Source organism: Dermacentor albipictus, chromosome 9, assembly GCF_038994185.2.
Source record: "Dermacentor albipictus isolate Rhodes 1998 colony chromosome 9, USDA_Dalb.pri_finalv2, whole genome shotgun sequence".
NCBI classification, from domain to species: Eukaryota; Metazoa; Arthropoda; class Arachnida; order Ixodida; family Ixodidae; genus Dermacentor; species Dermacentor albipictus.
Genome location: NC_091829.1, coordinates 121,007,118 through 121,029,641, shown reverse-complemented (window position 1 = coordinate 121,029,641; position 22,524 = coordinate 121,007,118). Strand labels below are relative to the sequence as shown.

The 22,524-nt window shown below is 42.8% G+C and overlaps 1 protein-coding gene across 1 annotated transcript in view; it reads right to left on the bottom strand.

Moving 5' to 3' along the window:
* Nucleotides 1-22,524, bottom strand: part of LOC135912593 (uncharacterized) — a 269,120-nt gene that overhangs the window by 2,361 nt on the left and 244,235 nt on the right. Inside the window, exons 36-37 of the mRNA XM_065445088.2 lie at nt 13,970-14,144; nt 391-621 (exon numbers count right to left, since the gene is read on the bottom strand). Coding sequence (XP_065301160.2) covers nt 391-621; nt 13,970-14,144 — 406 coding nt within the window. The remainder of the gene's footprint in view (nt 1-390; nt 622-13,969; nt 14,145-22,524) is intronic.

The window sequence follows — 22,524 nt, the reverse complement described above, 5'->3', positions numbered from 1 at the left end:
AATAAAGGCTGAGAAGAAAACAAGAGGCAGCCGGGTTCATCAGGTGAATGTGACAAGATCCCTCGGTTCCGGCAGAGGAGAAGATGGAGAAGGAACACCGCTTGCGGCCACTAGTCAAGACAAGAGGAGAGTGTCTCAGCTGGCAGCTGTGCTCACCTCCTGGCAGTATGATAACAGGACAATTTAATTTCTTCATACATCCTCCAATAATGAACCAGTCTAAAAAAATTATGTCTGTAAGATGCTCCCTAGATGGCACCTTGCAGAAACTGCCAGTGTATAACCAAAGTTGTAATGGGCGAGGAGCCCTTTAACAGGGATCGCAGGAATCATGTACTTCTTGATCGGCACGCTTCTACATTCTGCCCGTTGCGTGGGAGGAGTGCCTACCTGGAAAGCAGATCCTCTGGTGGCAGCAGCAAGTTTAGCGAGCAGGCCAGCCCTAGACGGGTAATCGAGGTACTCTTCGCCAGCCGAGCTCTCGGGAAACACGAGCCCGTCAGCACGCAATCCATACACACGGCCTCGCTGGTCCACAGTTGGGTAGTCGGAGAAGGCGTACAGGGTGACACCAGAGGACAGCACCTTGTCGTGAAGCATGTCCAGCTCGCTTCGTGAGCTCTGCGAATGTGTAGGCCAGCGAGAGTTGAGGATGCGAGAAGCACACACTATTGGTTTATTTTTAATACTCAGCAGGCCCACAAAAAGGCATTGAGCAGGGGGTATCATCATAATTACTGCACAACAACTAACTAGGTGCCAGAAAATACAGGGCAAACAAAAGTCTGTACGTAGAGCAACATTGGAATAATATTATACATAGGATTACATAGCCAATATGTGAACACTGCAAATCACAAAAAGAGACAAAACCGAGGACATCAAAAGTAAAATAGACAAATAACTTCTTGAACAAGTTGGTTGATACTCGGTGAAGCCATTGGAGCACAAATAAATGCTCCCGTTTAAAGAATGGAAGACTGGACGCTAGTAGTGCCCGTGATGCATGGTCTTCTGTTCTCTGTGTTTGTTTTCTTTGCAATACAATGCCTTCACCTAATACAAAGACACACACTTAGATGGGTGTAGCAATTACAAAAGGCTTCATGATGAGACAGTGACACAATGTTGTCAGAAAGGTCATTCTAGTGTGCTTTTACATAAGGCAATGCTGATAAGTTAAGTGACCGCGGATTCCCAAGTTTGTGCACGAACCTGGCGTTTTTATGAAGGCTACATGACGTGCACCTTGGAGCTTGGATTGATGGGGCCTGCTGCAGTACTCGCGAAGGAGACTAAGATAAGGCTGGATAATATTTTTAGCACCAGCAGTAGACATCACGATATGCAAACTTCAACAGTTTATTTCCAGGAAAATTTGCACTCTTGCATAACATGCACAACAGCGCCACTTCCGGTTGGCACGCCCTGCTGATCCTACCAAAAAGGCCATCTCTATTGAGCAAGTCGACAGACGCAGTTGTAAGCAACGAACAGGCGCCGTCACTACCAGGCCCTGTTTTTCTCAGAAGCTGAGGTGCCTCAAACACATTGAGGAGACAATCCCGCAAGCGGTGGGCTGCATGCCTGCAGCCTCGCTGCCACGCCCGGTTCGACTCTCCTTCGCTGAGTGCAGGCATCTCCGTCCGCCTCGAGCCCCGCTTCTTATGACCCTGGCGGTGTACAGTAGCCTGTGTCATTGAGAGAGTAAAGTTGCGTTTCAAGGAGAAAGGTTGTGTGTCTGTTGGCTCCCCCAAGTTCGCGAGGCGCCCTTTATGCGTGGCAGCCACTTGGGGCGAGTGCACGCCTGTGCCTTACTTTGCGTCGCATGTTTCTGGTCCACAGTGGCACATTTACGGGCCGCTGTCGATCAGAGCTAGTTTTCTAACCAAGTGCGCGGTTAGCTAGCTGAGTCTGCGGTAGAGAACTTACTTTTTTTTTACACAGTGCTAACGCAGCTTCACCACTTCACCCGATAGCTTGTGCCTTTATAATTTCACGTACATCCTTATCTCTGTGCTTGGCAAGGATCTCAGAATCATAAAAAGAAAGAGTGCAGCCACATTCTTGACAGTGAACAGACAGATGATCATTGCAGTGATTCCTTAGATTTAAGCTATGTTCCCTTAGGTGGCGATTAACACATTGTCTCGTTTGTCCTATGTGTTTCTGACCACAGGACAATGGCAGTTCATACACCACTGCTTCTTCACTGTTAGAAAAAACTGTTGGAACACTGCTGTTGTGGAAGTTTGCAAATCATGGTGCCCTTCTGTCCTTGCCTGCTGGTGCTGAAATGTTGTCCAAGTTCAAGCACCAACACGCCCTACAAACGGCCGTAAGAAGGCTGATTTGGCATCGCAGTCCTAGTGGGTTGAAAATCGGTTTTGTCATAGAATTGATTCATTTACTCGAACAAACACATAGCTTTGTGGCTACTCTCAGGTTTTTCCTTTCCAGTCCTACTGGATGGACCAAGGTATTGCACTTTACCTGAGTTACACTTGAATCCCCGTTGTAATCACGGGTGATGAAATGCGCTGCTCTGTTCTGGATTGATTCTAACACAGCAGTTGGGTGACATTGATAAGATGACCATACAGAGAAGAGATAGGACCATTTTTAAGATTTATCCTGCAGTGACTACAGCTTTAAAATGCCCATCATTACTGTGATTGCCTTCCACTGCAAAACAAAAACCAGTTCCCAATACTCTCCAATTAATTTTGTCTCACATTAATTCACCATATCCATGAATCCTTTAATGTAGCAAAGTTACATTAATTCAATATCAGTCACTAAAGTTCATTTGAGTTTAGAGACACATTGATTCGAAGCAGTATACAGGGAGCTTTTTTTTAAACCACATACAATTTTTAAAAATTGCCTGTCGCAAACAGCACAATAGTAGTTTTACTGCTTGGCTACTGTGACAGCATCAGATGCTCAACACGTGCTTCGGGTGTGTCCTGGAATGTGGGCAATCAGACTTAAGAACTTCAGGCGAAGAACTGGACTATGACCGTTTGGCGAGGGACAAGTTTACAAAGACATTGCAACACTTCTTGCATGATGCAGAGTTGGAAACTTCTATTTAACTTACTTTTATTCCTTATGCCTTGTAGCAATTCCTCTCACATAAGAAAAAAGGTTGGTCTTTGAGCTGGACTACTCAAAGTGGCGGACGTCACTCTCACCAGGAATCTAAATGCATAATTGACGAATTCACAAAATCTGCTAATTAACATTTGCATTAACTACATTATGTCACACATTGCAATTTGCTAATTGTAGCCAGAGGGTTTGCAAGGCATGTCCACTTGGAGCGAATACTGAGGATTGCACCAGTTTCAAGGTACATGCCATCAAATGCATTGTTGTTTCACTTACTTTTTTAAAGAAAAACGTCCCTTTATGCATTGAAGCACAAAAGTAATTGGGACGGCAATATTTATCATCACCAACTTGGGAAATTAATTTCTTGAAACTGAACTGGCGTCACCCTGAAGATTTATTCCAAGTTGATATGCCTTGCAACCTTACCAGCTACAAATAGTAAATTGCAGTGTGTGCCATAAAATAATTAGTTAATTTGTGAATGTTTGTTAATGAGTCAAATATGCATTTTAATCTCTTTTGCAAGTATTCTCAGCCTCCATGAGTAATCCAACTCAATGACTAAAATTATGCTATCTGCCACAGGCAATTTTTAAAAATTCTTTGTGATCTAAAAAAAATAGAAAAACCTGGTATATCAGTTTAGACAGGCAAAGTATTTTGGGGGGATACTGTCTTGACCTCATATGGCAGGAAAATGTTAACTGACATCGTAGGTATTGAGTGTTAAAGCTGCGTATTTCGGATTTTCACCCCTACTTCACTGCCAGTGCACAAATGGCACGTCGTGAATTTCAAAGAATTTTCTTGCACAGTAGAACCTCGTTCAGGCAGTCCTGTTTGTTACGTTTTCCTGGATCTTATGTTCTAGAACACTGGTGCCATTCAAATCTCGTAGTGCCATGAATATTAGCTTCCCATCTGTTACGTCTACCAGTTGTTACATCCAAAAATGCTGCAATGGCATGCTGCAAATGTTGAAGGTTTGTTGGTGCATGGTTCGTGCATTGAGCGCCGTATGTCAGTGCTAAAGGATGTTTCTTCACAGTGCCTGTTACGCAGTGCCATCGCTGTGTTGAGATTGTCACCGGTTGATGATCTCAACATGCTTCACCACGTTGAAGGCAAAGAGGAGGCGTGGATGAAGGCACAAGCACTCGTCCAACAACCACGTTTACAGACACTGTTGTGGCCTTCGGTACATTGCGCGGTTACACAGATATACACAGCTGCATGGAAAGTGAGAAAGGGCTGAGTGAGCGAAAAGAAAAAAAAGGCTGTTACGATCCAACATTCAACGCAAGCACCAAAAGGAAATTGCAAGCTTACTTTTGTGATGGAACGGCTACGGCCTCTTGACAAAAGTGTCTTAATGTTAAGCTTAGCTTCCGGGTACAATAACGAACTTTTTTGACAGTTTGTTAAATTTGCATTCAATTTCGAATAAATTTTTGTTCGAGACTAGCTTTTTACCTCATCTGTAGTGCTTCCGAAAACGGATGCAAAGTTTTCCTGTATCAAGTATTTTTTCATGGTCCCAAAGAAGTGTATTACCTGAGTTCTACTGTATTTTGGAACTTTTGGTGCAAGAAAAATTGGAGCTATCCAGGTTCAGCCCTAGGTTCCTTTATGATGCAATGTTGTCCTAATTTTTCGATCAACAATTAAGTAGATTCAAGCAGGTGCTGTCAAAATTTATGACATCAAGGCAAGCTGGCAGCCACCACCACCTGTTTGTCATATCTGCCTCTCTTTCTGGTTTACTAAGTGGTAATTAGAGTGGTTAACTCATTTCAGAGGTTTAATTTGCTAATACAGCTACACTAAAAACAAACACCGAGTCATTTTAGACTGATTAAGTATTCTATCAAAACTCTATGTTTGTCAATTTTGTGGTAAAAGATCAATCATTAAAGCAAGACTGAAGGTTTAAATTCAATTTGTTGAATTTGCTTTTAAATCCCTGTGACCACATCAGTGTGATATGGCATGGATTTCAAATAATTTTTTACATTTGTCTAATTGTGGCTGTGCAAAAGTTCTTGAAGCCTGCTGTGCTTAGTGTACAACTACTTTCGGGTACAATGTAGTTCATCTTTACGAATAAAAAACTAACTAGGCCGTAGAAGGTGCCGTAAAAAACCATGATGTCACAGCAACCTGGTGCAGGAACTTCAAGGCAGTGTCACCACCTGTTTTTCATTGTTGCTTCTTTTCTGATTCTGCTCAACTCAAGAGGAAGCTTTGGTGCACAGCCAACTCCCATTTTGGTATTCAAATACTACATGTAAAATGCAGAAAGGTTGTTATGAGACACCTGCTGGACAGATCTGAATGGAATTTTTCGCATTTGAGAGAAAAAGTTAAATTCTAGTGACCCTAGGAAGCAGGCCTGGAAATGTTTAAAGAAATCGCCAAAAGTCTGTAAGCTTAAAAACTAAGAGACACACAAACCTTACAAATCTGTAACTCTGCACCAAAAACAGATATCACAGTTCCACGAACCGCATCTGTAGGAGCATCTAAAGTGGAAAAATTTGATATATGAGTTCACAAAATACATGAATTTGTTACAATAGTTATGAGGGTTTTGCAAAAGTGCTACTTACAAGTGAGTGGTATATTTTGAAGCAGTGCACGATACAGCTGTTTTGTCTGCTTTACATGTAATATTAAGTGTAGTTTAGAGAATTTAGGTATCATTTCCATTGCTAATTTGTAAAGTTGTAAACTTAATACCTGTGCGTTCTTTAATTTTTCAATGTTCAAGAATTAAATTATATATATACATATCCCTTTTACATTCGCTATATTTTATCTTTTCTCTTTAACTGCAACAACCCTCATCAAAATCGGTGCAGTGTTGCCGAGAAAAATGATTTCTTTATTTCCATGTATTTAGACAGGAGCCCCCAAGCTAAAGCTTTCTCTTAAAAGTGGCTTTTTATGGCATTGCAGAAAGGCAATTTAATAATACGGTTCAACCTATTTCGCTCTTTAGTTCTTCTTTACAAATGTCTTTAATGCCTCAAAAGGCACCCACAATTTACAAACACTTCTCTTCATTCAAAATTTTGAATAATATGAGCCAGCTTTGCAATTGCTGCTAGGGTCTCCACTCCACACAGTTTTGTCATTATTACCATCACCGTTCTATTTTTATGTCCACTGCAGGACAAAGGCCTCTCCCAGCGCTCTCCAATTACGTCTTGTACAAGGTCTTGTGCCTGTTTCAGCACGCTCTAGTATCCTAGACTGCACGCCCCTTCCCTTGGCACCCATTCCGCAACTCTTGATAGACCCTACACGTTACATGGCCTGATCATTCTCGGAAACCTTCCATGGCCACTTAGTCACTTAGTCCACTTGGTCACTTAGTCAACAGGTCACAAAGTGTGTGCAGGGCCATATATTTTTTTTAAAAGCCAACTCCAACAAAATCTCGCATTGGCTAAATTGATCCTGTAGATCACAAGCATGCCTCTGCGACTGCTAAATTTCATGTATTGCAAGTTCGGTGGCAAACTGGACATCAATAGGTTCCCCGCACAAAGTATACAAACAATGTCTAACTGATCGCAGGCAGAAGCTTACACTGTAGCTTAAAGGAGGCATCGTATAAGCGCTTTCCAACCGTATAGCAAGGCCACATCCAAGGTCGCATATTTTACGCCCAGCTCAGAGCTATTGTTTGGCAGCCCGTCTCGCCTCTGAGGAATTGCCTTTGAGCGGAAGTCTCTGTCAATGCACCCTCCTCACGTCCGACGTCTGAGCCTTGCGCGGTGCATCAGTACCAGTTCTGTCTCGTTCAGAAGGACTTCTGCGATGCATGAGACACGCAGCCGAGACCGTGAACTGCTTGGTGTACCTCTCCAGATGCGACTAGTGAATCCGCGGTAAGTGCTGAAAGTTTTTTCATTTTCTTATTTTCTTTTTTTTTCCACGCTACTTTTAGGTGCTCTTCGATTCTGCCAAAAATATATCGTGTATCTAGCCACATTCATGGCCACTTGCGTACGGGAGACTCCGAAAACATGATGTTAGAAACATTGAGAAATACTGTGCCATGCCACCTGCCACGATTATCACAACCTGAATACCTCAGATAATTCAAGCATGCTTTCAGACATTTGAGATATACTAAATGGACTTAAACTGACTCTACCGACATGCCTCATGCTGACTTTCGAGTGAGAGCCCTCCCCCCCAAAAATATTGCAGCGCTAAAGGAAGAGAAAAAGTGATGAGAAGGCTTGCAGTAGCATGCAAACAACAAGAAAAAACAATAACGTAACTACAAGAGTTGCAAATCTCACATACGGATTTTAATCAAGTAAAAAAAAAAGTCATAGTTTGCGTCCAGTTATTTATTCTACATTTGCACTTATATTCATTTTTGTGGGTTTTCGTTCGTACTCCTGTAAATCACGAGCATGTATTCACAACTGCGAAAGGTCGTCAGTACGCCTCTAGGGTTTGCCTAGCTGAGTTCACGGCTATCTGCGCATGTGCGATTCCCGAACTATGAGGCCAGAACCATTTAGAAATCATTTTATATTGAGTTACCCATCGCAATCAGGAAAACACATCTATTGCGGATACATCAATAAGCTTTTAGGCATGTAAGACTTACGAAATGGGTTGCATAAATCTCTGAAACACGCTGTCGATATGTGCCTACTGAGATGCCCCCTCTTTGTGATTGAAGCGAGCGCATCGTGCACGCTATTATTTTAAGTGCAAGTAGTGGCATGAGCTCTGTGTCACAGAGAACTCGGTGGCGGAGTCTTCCGATTCGTTTGAGAGCGAAAGTTTCCATGTATATATACGTATGTATAAATATATACATCTATCATGGATAAACACATCTATTGCGGATAAATCGAATAAGTTTTTAGGCACGTAGGGCCCTTTGGGCTCTACTTGTCAGCGATAAGATAGCCTCACTGCCTACGGGATTATCTGAATGAGCTATGTGGAATGCTGGGTTACCATAGTCGGAAGTTCGAATCCTTCTGTAAGTTTTCTTTTATTTGACGATGGTGACCTTGAAGTTCACCTCCTCCAGTGCACTGCATCTGCAGGCTTGGAGTGATGCCCGTCACGGGCGAAAGATGCCAAGAGCGAGTGGGGCTATACTAATCCAGGTACAAACAAATTAGGAAGACCCACTAAGCGTGAACAAAGAGACTCCTGTTATATAAAGCGTCGCTGCCTACCGCAGTGCCATGAGAAGACACGCGCTTGGAGCCGCCCAAGGGGGAGGAAAAAGAGGATGGAATAAAGGCAGAGAATGAGTAATGCCTCCATTGCTGTCGTACTGAGTAATATGCACGATATAACAACTCCCTCAACAGAACAGGAATTGGCCTCCCTGGTGCAGTATTTGGCCACAACCTCCCTGATAATATCTTCAATGAACCAATGGCCCTCAGTCCCCAGCAGCTGCAGAGCACCTGACCAAGGCAGCGGTCAGACCTGTAATGCAGCAGAGGGTGCTAAGAACCTCTGGGTCCGGACAGGCTGCCAATGGAAACTGACCCTGTCAACCTTTATTTGCCAAACTCTGTCGAGTCAGGCTAGCTTAGCAGGACTCTTTGAGGAACTATCAGACATTGTCTGGGATATCATCGACCTTAGTGAGATTAGAAGAACTGGTGACGCTCATACATTGCTGAATAACGGCCATGTCCTCTGCTATAGAGGTCTCCCTGATAAGAAGCAATGCGGGGTAGGATTCCTAACCCATATGGACATAGCAGGCAACATTGACGAATTCTTCAGCATTAATGAGAGGGTAGCAGTAGTCGTAATCAAACTTAATAAGAGGTATAGTATAAAGGTAGTACAAGCCTACGCTCCAACATCCAGTCATGACGATGAGGAAGTAGATCAATTTTATTAAGATGTTGAATTAGCGATGATAAAAGTGCAAACTCGGTATACAGTAGCAATGGGTGACTTCAATGCAAGAGGGGAAAAAGCAGGCTTATGAATAAGCAATTGGCAACTACGGCATCAATTCTAGGAACGCTAGAGAAGAGATGCTGGTAGAATTCACAGAAAGGAATAAGCTTCGAATAATGAACACCTTTCTCAGGAAGTGTAGTAAGAGAAAGTGGACCTGGAAAAGCCCTAATAGTGAAACAAGAAATGAAATTGATTTCCTACTTTCTGCCGATCCCAGCATAGTGCAGGATGCAGAAGTGATAGGTAGGGTAAAGTGCAGTGATCATAGGTTAGTGAGAGCTAGGACTCACCTCAATTTGAAGAGAGAAAAAGTAAAGCTGGCCAAGAAAGAACAGGTCAACCTAGAGGCAGTAAGGGTAAAAGCAGACAAATTAAGGCTGGTGCTTACAGGTATGCAGCCTTCAACCAAGGGGACAGGCAGGTTTCAGGAAGGGATACTCTACAACAGATCACATCCATGTCATCAATCAGGTAATCGAGAAATCCGCAGAGTACGATCAGCCTCTATATATGGCTTTCATAGATTACGAAAAGGCATTTGATTCAGTAGAGATACCAGCAGTCATAGAGGCATTACGTAATCAAGGAGTACAGAACCCTTACAAAAGTACCTTGGAAAATATCTACAGAAGTTCTTCAGCTACCTAAATTCTACACAAGAAAAGCAGGAAGATACCTTTAAAGAAAGGGGTCAGACGGGGAGACACAATCTCTCCAATGCTATTCACTGCGTGCTTGGAAGAAGTATTCAACCTATTAAAATGGGAAGGCTTAGGAGTAAGGATCGACAGCAAATATCGCAACGACCTTCGGTTTGCCGATGACATTGTTTTATTCAGCAACAATGCAGACGAGTTACAACAAATGGTAGAGGACCTTAACAGATAAAGTATGAGAGTGGGGTTGGAGATTAATATGCAGAAGACAAAGACAATGATGAATAGCCGGGCAAAGGAACAAGATGTCAAGATCGCCAGTCAGCTTCTAGGGTATGTGAAGGAGTACGTTTACCTAGGTCAATTAATCACAGGGAACCCTGGTCATCAGAAGGAAATTCATAGAAAAATAAAAATGGGTTGGATCGCATACGGCAGACATTGTCAGCTCCTGACTGGAAGCTTACCGTTATCATTGAAAAGGAAGGTGCATAATTAGTGCATTTTGCCGGTGCTGACATATGGGACGGAGACTTGGAGAGTGACAAAGAAGCTTGACAATTTAAGGACTGCACAAAGAGTGATGGAACAAGGATTGCTAGGTATAAGGTTAAGAGACAAAGAAAGCGGTTTGGATCAGAGAGCGAACGGGTATAGACAATATTCTTATTGACATCGAGAGAAAGAAATGGAGCTGGGCAGGTCATGTAATGTGCCAGTTAGATAACCGTTGGACCATTAGTGTTACAGAATGGATACCAAGAGAAAGGAAATGCAGTCGAGGATGGCAGAAGACCAGGTGGAGTGATGAAATTAGGCAATTTGCGGGCGCTAGTTGGAATCACTTGGCACAGGACAGGGGTAATTGGAGGTTGCAGGAAGAGGCCTCCGTCCAGCAGTGGACATAAAACAGGTTGCTGTTGTTGTTGTAGTTGTTGTTGTTGTTGATGATGATGATGATGATAAATGATAAATGAGTAGTATACACGATCAAAGGCTATGTTGAAGGGCTGGTCAATATTGAAAAGCCCAATTGTCTTACTAGGGTGCTTCAAGTGGCACCTAAGCTGACGAGGCACGCGCTTGGCGGTGAGTGGATGTGATGTAAATGCCAACACATCACCTCTGGGATGTTTCAGCGTGCCTTGGGTAGCCACAAGCACTGCCTGATCTCGGAGGTCATGCGTAGGAGCCACGTTGGTTCTCAACATTCCAGGTCATGCGTCACCTCTGGCAAAAGGTAATGGTGACATTTTTTTCAGCTATAGCATCAAAAATGCCTATTTTTTCTGAAACTTTTGTGATGCATCCACTCGTATTTCAAACAAGAAGTTCTGCAGGGAGACTTCTCTATATCTTGACTACTCGGAACTAAGGTTATTACAAAATGAAAATTTAGCTGCAGTTGGCCTTTAGTTTCAGTTGGAATATTGTACACTTGCATTAACCTTCTGCAGGTGCTTTAAGTGGCACGAGATATTTCTCATTTGCAATGCTTATCTTGAAGTCTCTAGGAGCATTATGTTTTTGGCACATTCGTGGTGCGAGAAGCTGCCTGAGCAAGTTGCTTATCAAGATGAACATTCCAACTCGGGATTCTGCTTGTGTGAATTTTGTTTTAGTATATATTTTTAAAGATAGCTATAAAGTACTGGCTTTCTATCTTGAATCGCATGGCCCCAGAAGCAGGTGATGACATGCAGGCTATACACTTTCGGTCATTTATTAGTATGTGATATTATTACCTCCTACTAATCAGTTTTAATCTTTTAAATATAACTAGCATTTTGACTGCTAGTCATTTTCTGAGTGTTAACACCCATTTCTCATTACTTTTGTTTTAGTGGAGTTGAATTTTCAAGAATTATTTACTGAAGTTCTTTGTTTCTTTCTTTACCCACGTTTAACCTGTTTGTATACAGCTAGAACTTGTAATGAATATATTAATACATGTGCCTGGCTGGGTGTCAGTCATTTTTGCAATAAAGCTTTATCAATTGTATAAATAAAAAGTAACATTGATATGACATTGTGAGTCCCACTTGTGAGCTTTACCTAGTGCTTACAGAACTCACTTTTTTTCATGTAGCCGTTGCAGGAAGTGTAATAATTCACATGAATCACATGAGCCCCGTTTTCACATATTGATGAGCGCTAGGACTATATATAAAGTTGAGTCACTTCAGCATATGCTAAAGAGGATGAAGGCGAAGGCCTGGGTGCTCACAAGACATTCATTAAATTCCTGCTTGTCATTCTCACTCGAGTGCGTTTTCTGTTACTTGTTTTCTCCCACCAAAGGTTGTGGGTTCGAGTGCCTTAACTAACTTCACCTTCATTAACTTTCCTTAGTTAACGCCAACCGTCATGGATTCTACTTCCACCAAAGGTCAAGGGTTCAATTACCGTAATTAACTATATCTTAATTGGCAGTGCCTTAAGTCCTGTCACCCAAATTAATGCCAAATGCCGTGAGTTATACTCCTACCAAAGGTCTAGGGTTCAAGTGTCTTAATTAACTGTGCCTTAATTAACTCCACCCTAATTAAACCAAATGTCATGGGTTCAAATGACTTAATTAACTACATCTTAGTTAACTTCGCCTTAATTAACGCCAAAGGTAGTGGGTTCCACTCTCTACCTTCACCACGTCGATTGGAATCCAACTTGGAGATATGGCCAGTTCACCCACATCTCCACGTTGGGTCGTGGGTTGGAGTGCCTTAACTTTGCCTTAATTAACACCAAACATCACGTGTTCGACTCGCACCAAAGGTCGACTGTTCCACTCTTGGCCTTCACAATGTCAATTGGAATCCTACTTGAAGATATGGATGGTTCACTCATATCTCCAAGTGGGTTCGACTATCACCAAATGTTGTGGGTTAGAGTGCCTTAATTAACTCTATGTTTACGAACTGTGCAGTAATTTGCTTTGCTTTATTTAACACCAAAGGTTGAGGGTTCGAGCCCCAATTTTGGTGCCATTTAATTTTGGTGTCATAATGACAAGACATCTGATTTTTCCGCCCATGAGCCATTTAAGGATTACACCCGAATAAGAAAGATATCTCATGAGTTTTGCAATCTATATTTTGACAATTAAATGTTTACACATTAACAAAACATTTCAAACAAGGTCACCAGCTGCTTGCCGACAATGGTGGTAACTGTGGCATTAGTGTGCTTCAGCAGATGTACCATTGAGCACAAATTAAATGCGAACAGAGGAGCGTGTAGCCGAAGCATAACTAAAGGTACGGTTCATGTTGTCGGCCAGTCATTGTGCACGTGCGTGGGCGTGTGGTTCTTGCGCAGAGTGCAGCGCTGCTCACCCCACTATGATAACGTCACCCGTATTTTGTCTGAAAGTTGTTTTCTCATCTCTCCGCGGCAGTGCCATTCCCACCTGGCAGTACACTGTTATGGTGGCTAGCACCACCGCTGCATCTGTAGCCTGATATAGCTGGCATGCACCCAGTTTCCTGACGTCCGTTGCTTTGCTTTTGTTACCACCATCAAAGCTGCCAGTGTCTAATCATGATTTCAATATCACCAGATATGCATTGCACTAAAGGAGCAACAACAGTACTAGCCACCTTAACAGTAATCACAGATAGGAATGGCACTGCAATGACGGGGTGAGAATACAACCTTCAAACAAAATACAGGTGATGTAACTACACTAGGACAAGCAGCCTCGCATTCCGCATCAAAATCACATGCGTATGCATGTGTACAATAATGGCTGGCCGACGCCGCGTGTGTTCAGCTATGCTTCGGCCACATGCTCTGCTGTTTGCATTTCATTTGTAATCGATAGTACATCTGCTGTGGCACATGCAGGTATGCAGCACATTATAGTGCGAACAGGAAAGATCCATTAGATGTTCTATGAACCCCCTGTATCCCTAGAAGGAACATCTATTAGAGGTCACTAATGTTCAGCTGCGACATCCTTTCAACGCTACAGCAACGTGGTCTGGTAGGGACTTAGATTATCCATAGTACGTATTTGTAATGTTGTTCGAAGAAATATAGACATCTATAGGACGTGTGCAATGTCTAAAACATGATGTTCTATGGACATCTATTGGACATAAATAGTTCACTGGGATACGTGCACGAACGACACTTGTGTTCCAGATTGCAGCGCAGTAAAGCAAATGATGCAGTACCAACTGGCTTAAGTTAAAGCCTTATTGAACTCAGAGAAGGGTACTGACATTGAAGTCGCCAGCAGAAATGGCCAGAACCACCCTCGCTGCTTCAGTGCTGAAAGGCACGGTGTCCAGGGCATAGTCAAGGGTGAGTGCAAGGTCAGCGGCTGCCATCTTGCTGCTCTGGCCCACACTCCTCAGGAGCTTGCCAGCAGCCTCAGTGTGCGACACAAAGACATCCCTGAAATAAAGCGCGGCCAGCAAGTGTGTCAGGAGAACTTGTTCAGAGTGGCAATTTTTTTACGTACATATATTTACTACAGTACCCGCATAGCCATTGATAGGCGTTACAGTGGAGAAAGGGGAGAATAAGAACCAAAAAGTGACACGTGACATGCAAGAAAGCAAGCACATTACAACCTATTCATGATTATGCTATCGCAGGGTACAACTAAATGACATTTGGAGTGAAGTTATAAATACATTACTTGAAATAACTTATGTACTATAGACGCTACATTCCATATAATTAGCAAACATACTATTCGGTGTCAACACTGTAAATGTCTACATAAAACAAATAATGCTGCCTTCTGTATGTAGGTGTTGTAATAATGCATAAGGTGGATTTTGTGCACATTTTCTATGAATTGCACAGAAGTTACTTCCTTGAAAGCAGCACACTTTATTTGCATGTAGCAAATCATCTGTGTCAATTCTTTTGTATTTCAGTCCTCGTGAGTCCGTGTGCACTGGCTATGTTGTTCTTGCACCAGGTGTTCTTATTGTACCAAGCTGTATGTTTGTTGCAATTGCCTGCAGTACTGTACCATGTTTTCAAACAGTTGCAGCCACTGTTGGGCCATCCGGAATGGCACAATGAATGAGAAAGTGTTGGGCACATTTGTAAGCTGCATTTATTTCTTTGTGCAACCAGACCATGAGTAGCAGCGTCACAGCCACAAAACTGCACTTTATTCTGTTGGAATCTCCGTCACAGTCTTCCCAACAACCTGGGACCCGAACACGGCTCACTGACATTACTAACTGCTTACTCAGTGGTATGCTACAAACGTGAAAACCTTCTTTTAAAGCCACAGCTTTCGTTAGCTACTCGTCCACTTGGCTGGATGCTGGTCGATCTCGCAAAATGAAAACTGTGAGGAGAGTCCACTTGGGCCACTAATGGCGTTTTTCACTGGTCGATTCGGAGCAGGATTTTTTGCTCCGCGGCAACGAATCCGAATTTCACTGGTCGATCTGGAGCGGGTTCGCGCGTTCCACTGGTCGTTTCGGATCAACTCGCTCCGCGCCGGATCGCTCTCACTTGCTCCGCCGCCGAGACGCGGATTCGGGCGGAAAAAGAACGCGTCACATGGCGTCACTTCCGTCTTCAAGCGAAATCGGTACCCGGTCGGTACGCACAACATTGTGTTGGGCATAGTTTGCGGAACCGGTTTGTGTAACGTGCACGCAGACTTCCTGTGTGATCTCCCGCGGAGCGTTCGTGCGCTCCACTGGCAGACTCGGATTGGTGAAAGCCGAGCGCTCGCTCGAGGATTCAGGCGGCTGCTCCAGATCGACCAGTGAAAAACGCCATAAGTATGTGCTGGCTGTTGCATTGCCGAGTAGGCAAAATCTACACCAATGCCCCCAAACAGATAGCTTCAGTGCTGGGTACGTGACATACCATGGCAGAAACCAATACACTGTGGTGTGGTATAATTTGGAGTTGTGGTTGGCAGCAATAATTACCACTGGGTGATTCCATGAGAGATCAGCACGGGTCCCAAAATTCTTATCCTAAATTCCATTGAATATGTCATATTTCATGCGCATATTGTTCAGTAGCATGAAAGTGAACTTGGCTGTTTCAGCAAATGGCTACTTTAGGAGGAAAAAATACCGAAATTCTTCAGTGTGGAGGGGCCATTTTCATGCACTGGGCATTCCGCAGATTCACAACAATGTGAAATACAAAATATTATGGCTACAAAGAATACATCTTTTTATGTAAAATGTATATGTAAAGAAGAGTAAGCTAGTGTTGTTTGAGGATCCTGTGAAAAACGGAAGTGGTCTAGAAAAATTTCGCAATTTGCTACACTTTTCAAAAGTTGCTGTATTTACGAATTTTTATCCACTAAATCAATCCATGTAGCCTTTTGAAATTTGATGGGCTGCGAGACCCCAACCTGTTCAACAATTGTGCTGAATATTGTTGCTGTATAACAAATTACCATTTCTACAATTTGCCTCAAATGTGAAGTTTTGACGAGAATGAACACTACCTAAAAATATCAATAAAAAGATAGCATCGTTAGTTTTTCTCAATATCTCGTAAAAAGCTGTTCACAGACACAGGAAAAAGAACATGTTGCAAAACATGTTGGAAAAAACGTGTTGCATTATTTTGTTCGTACTGTCAATATAGGTGGTTGAAATGTGAGCACATGATGATGACCAGATGTGCCAGAATTGCTTCTAACAACTAAAAGAAGTGCTGTACTTTATCGGTGCCTCCTTAGCTAAAACAGCTGATGAATTTGTACTGGAAGAAGACTAACTCGGGGGTCAAGAGCAGAGCACACACCCACTCAGAACTTTTCCTCACGTGCATCTGCAGAAGTTGCATTCGCAACACAGAAACCTTCGCCCGGTGCGAAAATAAACTCAAATTGGTGTCACTTCGAGGGCTAAATCTCACTTTGTAGGGTGCAATTTGGACGCTTCAGGTAACAAATGCAGGGTGTGCAAGCAATGGCCTAGCAACATTAAAGAAGCCTATGAGACATGCCCTTCCAACCCAGAGCGAATGCACTCGTTGACTCTACCGCCAAGTCAACCGAAGCGTCGAAAAGCCCAAGCTCTCGTTCCAAATCTGTCAGCCTATATGATATACAAATCCTGACGCTGGTGCGAGAAGCATGTAACATGGTCAGCACCAGACACCCATGAGAGAACACGCTTGAACCCAACCGACACCCAGACCGCTGTGGAATGTTATACCTAAGACGAGCATGGTTGTTCTTGGCAGAGCCTGAATAAAAAATATGTAGTGTCTGTTTTACTTGATGGGAAGAAAGAATATGCTGCCAAGAGATTTATGACCTGCTCAGTACGAGAGGCCTATTGTCTTTTTAAGTAAGCCAATCCGAGATACATCTATTGGGTTCTCAAAGTTTTATTTGCTCCGGCCAAAACGGGCTCTTCCTGTCCCAAAAAAGGAAGTATGCCTTTGCATGTATTGTGCCAGTACCACACAGTGTGTTACTGAACTGAAGAGCTCACTGATGGTGCCTACCCAATTGACTACTCAAATAACTCATCATCATCATCAGCCTGGTTAAGCCCACTGCAGGGCAAAGGCCTCTCCCATACTTCTCCAACTACCCCGGCCATGTGCTAATTGTGGCCATGTTGTCCCTGCAAACTTCTTAATCTTATCCGCCCACCTAACTTTCTGCCGTCCCCTGCTACGCTTCCCTTCCCTTGGAATCCAGTCCGTAACCCTTAATGACCATCGATTATCTTCCCTCCTCATTACATGCCCTGCCCATGCCCATTTCTTTTTCTTGATTTCAACTAAGATGTCATTAACTCGCGTTTGTTCCCTCACCCAATCTGCTCTTTTCTTATCCCTTAACGTTACACCCATCATTCTTCTTTCCATAGCTCGTTGTGTCGTCCTCAATTTAAGTAGAGCCCTTTTCGTAAGCCTCCAGGTTTCTGCCCCGTAGGTGAGTACTGGTAAGACACAGCTGTTATACACTTTCCCCTTGAGGGATAATGGCAACCTGCTGTTCATGATCTGACAATGCCTGCCAAGTGCACCCCAGCCCATTCTTATTCTGATTATTTCAGTCTCATGATCAGGATCCGTACTCACTACCTGCCCTAAGTAGATGTATTCCCTTGCCACTTCCGGTGCCTCGCTACCTATCGCAAACTGCTGTTCTCTTCCGAGACTGTTAAACGTTACTTTAGTTTTCTGCAGAATAATTTTTAGACCCAACCTTCTGCTTTGCATATCCAGGTCAGTGAGCATGCATTGCATTTGGTCCCCTCAGTTACTAAGCAAGGCAGTATCATCAACGAATCACAAGTTACTAAGGTATTCTCCATTAACTCTTATCCCCAATTCTTCCCAATCCATGTCTCTGAATACCTCCTGTAAACACGCTGTGAATAGCATTGGAGAGATCGTATCTCCCTGCCCGACGCCCTTCTTTATTGTGTTGCTTTCTTTATGGAGGACAACTGTGGCTGTAGAAGTAACTATGTATACAAATGACTATGTATTTGCAACTTGCCCACGACTGATTGTTTCCTGGGTGATTGTGACTATTGCGCAAAAGAGGATGCTTTAACTACAACAACTTTGGGAATCCCTGAAGAGACAAAGGTAAACTACGCAGTATAGGAAAATGGTAACCTCGTCAAAAAGCAACAGGCTACTGCCTTTCTGCAGAAGATTGGTGTATGGCTTGTGAAGTGGATCACCCATAATTACATATGGGGGGCATTCAAGCATCAGCAATACACAACACGAAACAGAATCAACCGCACGGATCCTGTGTCTTCTCCTTTGACTTTGCAGAGAATTGGACAGTTGTTGTACCAAACGAGGTAGTCATACCATTACCAGAAAAACAGGCCTCTTTATTTATGTGTGCTGTCACGAGTAGACAATCTACTCAAAGTTTTGCTGTCATCAGTGATGATGTACGCTATGATGCTGCAAACATTCGCTTTGCACTGGAAAAAATCTATGAGTGTGTGAAAGAAGAACTCCAGCGTGACACACATCTTGCACCTGTGTCTGACGGTGCCAGTAGCCAATTCAAGAACAAGCACGAGCTTTACGAGCTGTCACACAAGGAGCACGTGTCAACTAAGTGGCTTTTGTTGGCCACAGGACATGGAAAGAACACTTGCGATGGTGTTTGTGGCTTAGTAAAGTACAAAGCCTTGCTCTATGATCTAAGAGCAGCCAGCACTGCTGTCAATAAGTTATCCTCTGAAATGGTGGCACAGATGACTGCATCACTGAAAAACGTAAAAGTGCTCTATGCTGATGCGGGCAATGGAAAGAACTTTTGCCGCCTCAAAAAAAAAAAAAGTCAGTGCAAAATTTTGCCACGTGCTCCAGGCATCCGTCTTGGCCCATTTGGTTAAGCACGCCTGACGCTACCTATTTTGATCGCGTTTTATCAGTGTCTTGCACTGCTGCAAGTCATTGGAAAAGGATCAAGCCTTCCTGAGCGCATTCATCAGCTAGGCTCCAAGTGCTTTGTCCCCTCTCCCTACCTTCATGCTGCAGCACTTCAATGCAGCATATCCCGATCACCTACAAGTGTACACTGACGGGTCAGTAAGTCAAGAGGCAAGCAGCTGTGCTGCTGCGTATTGGGTTCGCTTCACTGGATCTCCGTGATCTGGCCCTCTGGATCAGTTGGGCTTATAGAAAAATGCAGAAAGTGTCGCCATTACTGCAGCGCTTCGTAAACTGAGGACGTGTTCTCCTATCATGCTATCAGCCTCTTGGATTAGTCAGTGGTGCTCCAACAACTATCCACTGCATTGCATGCCAGCAAGTTTCAGTGGGTACCGCTACATGTTGTACTTGCAGGCAATGAAGCAGCAGATGAAATTAAGAGTGCCAATGAATCACCCCTTATCTATAGATAAGGCACTTCTGAGCACTTTGAATGTCACCTTACGATCCAGGAGTGCTTCAAGGAATCCACCACTCAGGTTTATGCCATTTCATAGCACGCTTAAAGCAGATCAAGTTTATTATTTCAAACTACACCAGTGGATATATAAAAATAGGCGGCACACAATACCTGTCGACAGTTGCACCTCATACCCAATACGTGAACCACACTATCTAAAGCCCGCCACAAGAACTAATTACGGAAGGCAAACATTGAATTATCAAACGATTAATATATTAAACAGTGATCACTTTAACGTACAATACACACAATCCTTCCACAACTTCAAAAATGACTGTAAAAACCTATTAGTGAGTGACATTGCATTTTCATTTTGAGTAACTTGTGCTCATTCCTGATAACACATGTAACCTCAGTTATGTTACAGATTTTTCTCAGCACTTGTAAATCATATTTGCCATTGTTTCGGCATTTACATTGTGTATTAGTCTAAACCATCGTTCTTTTCTGAAATGATTCTGTGTACTGATCTATTTACTGTATATGCTATTTATTTTCGGGCCAATGTTTCTATGGTTTTCTTTTCTTTGTTGACTTCTGATGTAAGCCAATTTTATTGTTATATAATACTTATTGCATATGTATCTTCTGCTTTTTCGAAGTCTATCCCGTTGAAGCAAAAGTAATGCTTTGGAGACATGTGTTCTGAATAATTGAATTTTTCGTTGCTGTGTGCTGTGTGTTAAAGATATGTTTGGCAAATATGTATGTGAATAATATGCCATGCTGCCTTTACCTCTGCACCTTACATGGAGAGAATCCGAGAAACAAACAATAAAAAAAAGATTATAGAGTAATAACTAGCTCTGCAAACAGCCCAGCTTGGGTCTTCAAGGTTGGACAAGCTTCTCCACTCTGCACTCACTGTGACAAAATTGGTGACGCGGAACAGTTCATCTGGTCCTGCCAATACTTACACGAAAAGAGAAATGCTCTACCTGAGGCTCTGCACAGATTACAATTTCTTCATGAACGTGTGAAACAGGTAGTGTTTCCCAAAAGACCCAAGTTTCTGAGAGAGGAAGTGTTGCACCTCTTTCCAGCTTTTCTGAGAAACTGTGAACTTTTTGTTAGGTAGCAATTTAACAAGTCCCTTTTTTTATTTTTAAAGAGGCGACAGAACAGAGCAATCGCTGGCACTATCTGTCAGCTAACCCTGCCCTAGCCAACACAATCGCAACCCCCACCACCGCTTCTTAGGTTATAAAATGATGTTTCTGATGGAGACATGGCTAGTACGACAGTTTTAGAGACATTTACCTGCTGTAGATTCTGTTACTTGTGTACATGCACAGGGACTTCACCGTTAAATCTGCAGCAAACAAAGAAATACAAACCTACACTAACAGAAAAAAAAAATTATCTACACTGCAAGCTGCCCAAACTTGCTGTTACATGAGCCATGTAAAGGTTGTTCTGTTGACGTATCTTTAGTCGCATTTAAGAAAATGAGTGTTGTACAAAACACACTTTTAGAAATAAGTATTAATCACAAGGCCAAAATTGCTTTTCTGTCGCAATCATGGTCGAGTTTAGGCAAGTCACAGTCTTATGCATGTTCTTTTTACCCTGATGTCCCTTTTTCTTGGCACCTTGCTACATGCTGGCAAATCTCTCATTTCTACCACCTATACTGTCATTACAAACAAAATAATGCAACGTGTTTTTTATGTTCTTTTTCCAGTGTCTGTGAACAGCTGTCTACGAGATTTTGAGAAAAATTAACGCTGTTCTTTTTTTTTCTATTTTTAAATAGTGTTCTTCGTCAAAACTTCACATTTGAGGCAAATTGTAGAAATGGTAATTTGTGATACAGCAACAATATTCAGCACAATTGTTGGACAGGTTAAGGTCTCACAACCCAACAAACTTCAAAAGGTTACATGCATTGGTCTAGTAGATAAAAATTAGTAATTAATAAGACTTGGAGACTGACAAAGGAGCTTGAGAACAAGTTAAGGACCGCACAAAGAGCAATGGAATGAAGAATGCTATGCATAAAGTTAAGAGACAGAAAGAGATCGGTTTGGATCAGAGAGCAAACGGGTATAGCCGATATTCTAATTGACATTAACAAAAAAAATGGAGCTGGGCAGGACATGTAATGCACAGGATAGGTAATCGTTGGATCATTACAGTTACAGAATGGGTACCAAGAGAAGGGAAGCGCAGTTGAGGACGGCAGAAGACTAGGTGGAACAATGAAATTAGGAAATTCGCGGGCGCTAGTTGTAATCGGTTGGCACAGGACAGGGGTAATTGGAGATCACAGGGAGAGGTTTTCGTCCTGCAGTGGACATAAAATATGATGATGATGATGATGGTTAAAGAGAAAATTAGACACCCACCCAATCGTAGTAACTGCTAGAAAGGAAACACCCGTACAGGTTCCTCGAAAGAAAAGCCTCGCAGTTGAAGAAAAAATGTGTCCTGGGGCAGTGTTCCAGGGCAGCCACTCTACCATCTGAGCAAACCAGGCGGCTAGCAGATGGCAGGACAAAGTTAAACTTATGAACAACTCGAAGCAAAGGCCAGAGTTTTGACGTAATAGTTCTGCAGAAACCCGCAAGGTTTGCGGGTTTTCCGCCATCTGCAGGTGCTATGACATCAGTGTAATTTCAGCTCATACATTTTATTGATCAGATTCGTAGTGACAGGACATGGTACTCTCATTATTGCACATATAGCTTGTTCTATTCCCATATGCAGTTGCACATATGGGGTTTCCCAGACATGTTTCATTCCATGAGCACTGCCCATGAATGAATGAATGAATGAATGAATGAATGAAAGTGTAGCAAGTAGGTAGGGACTTGTGTTACTGAATGGCAGGCATGCAATGGTGGACACAATAAGGAACCAAAAAGACAACAAAAGCAC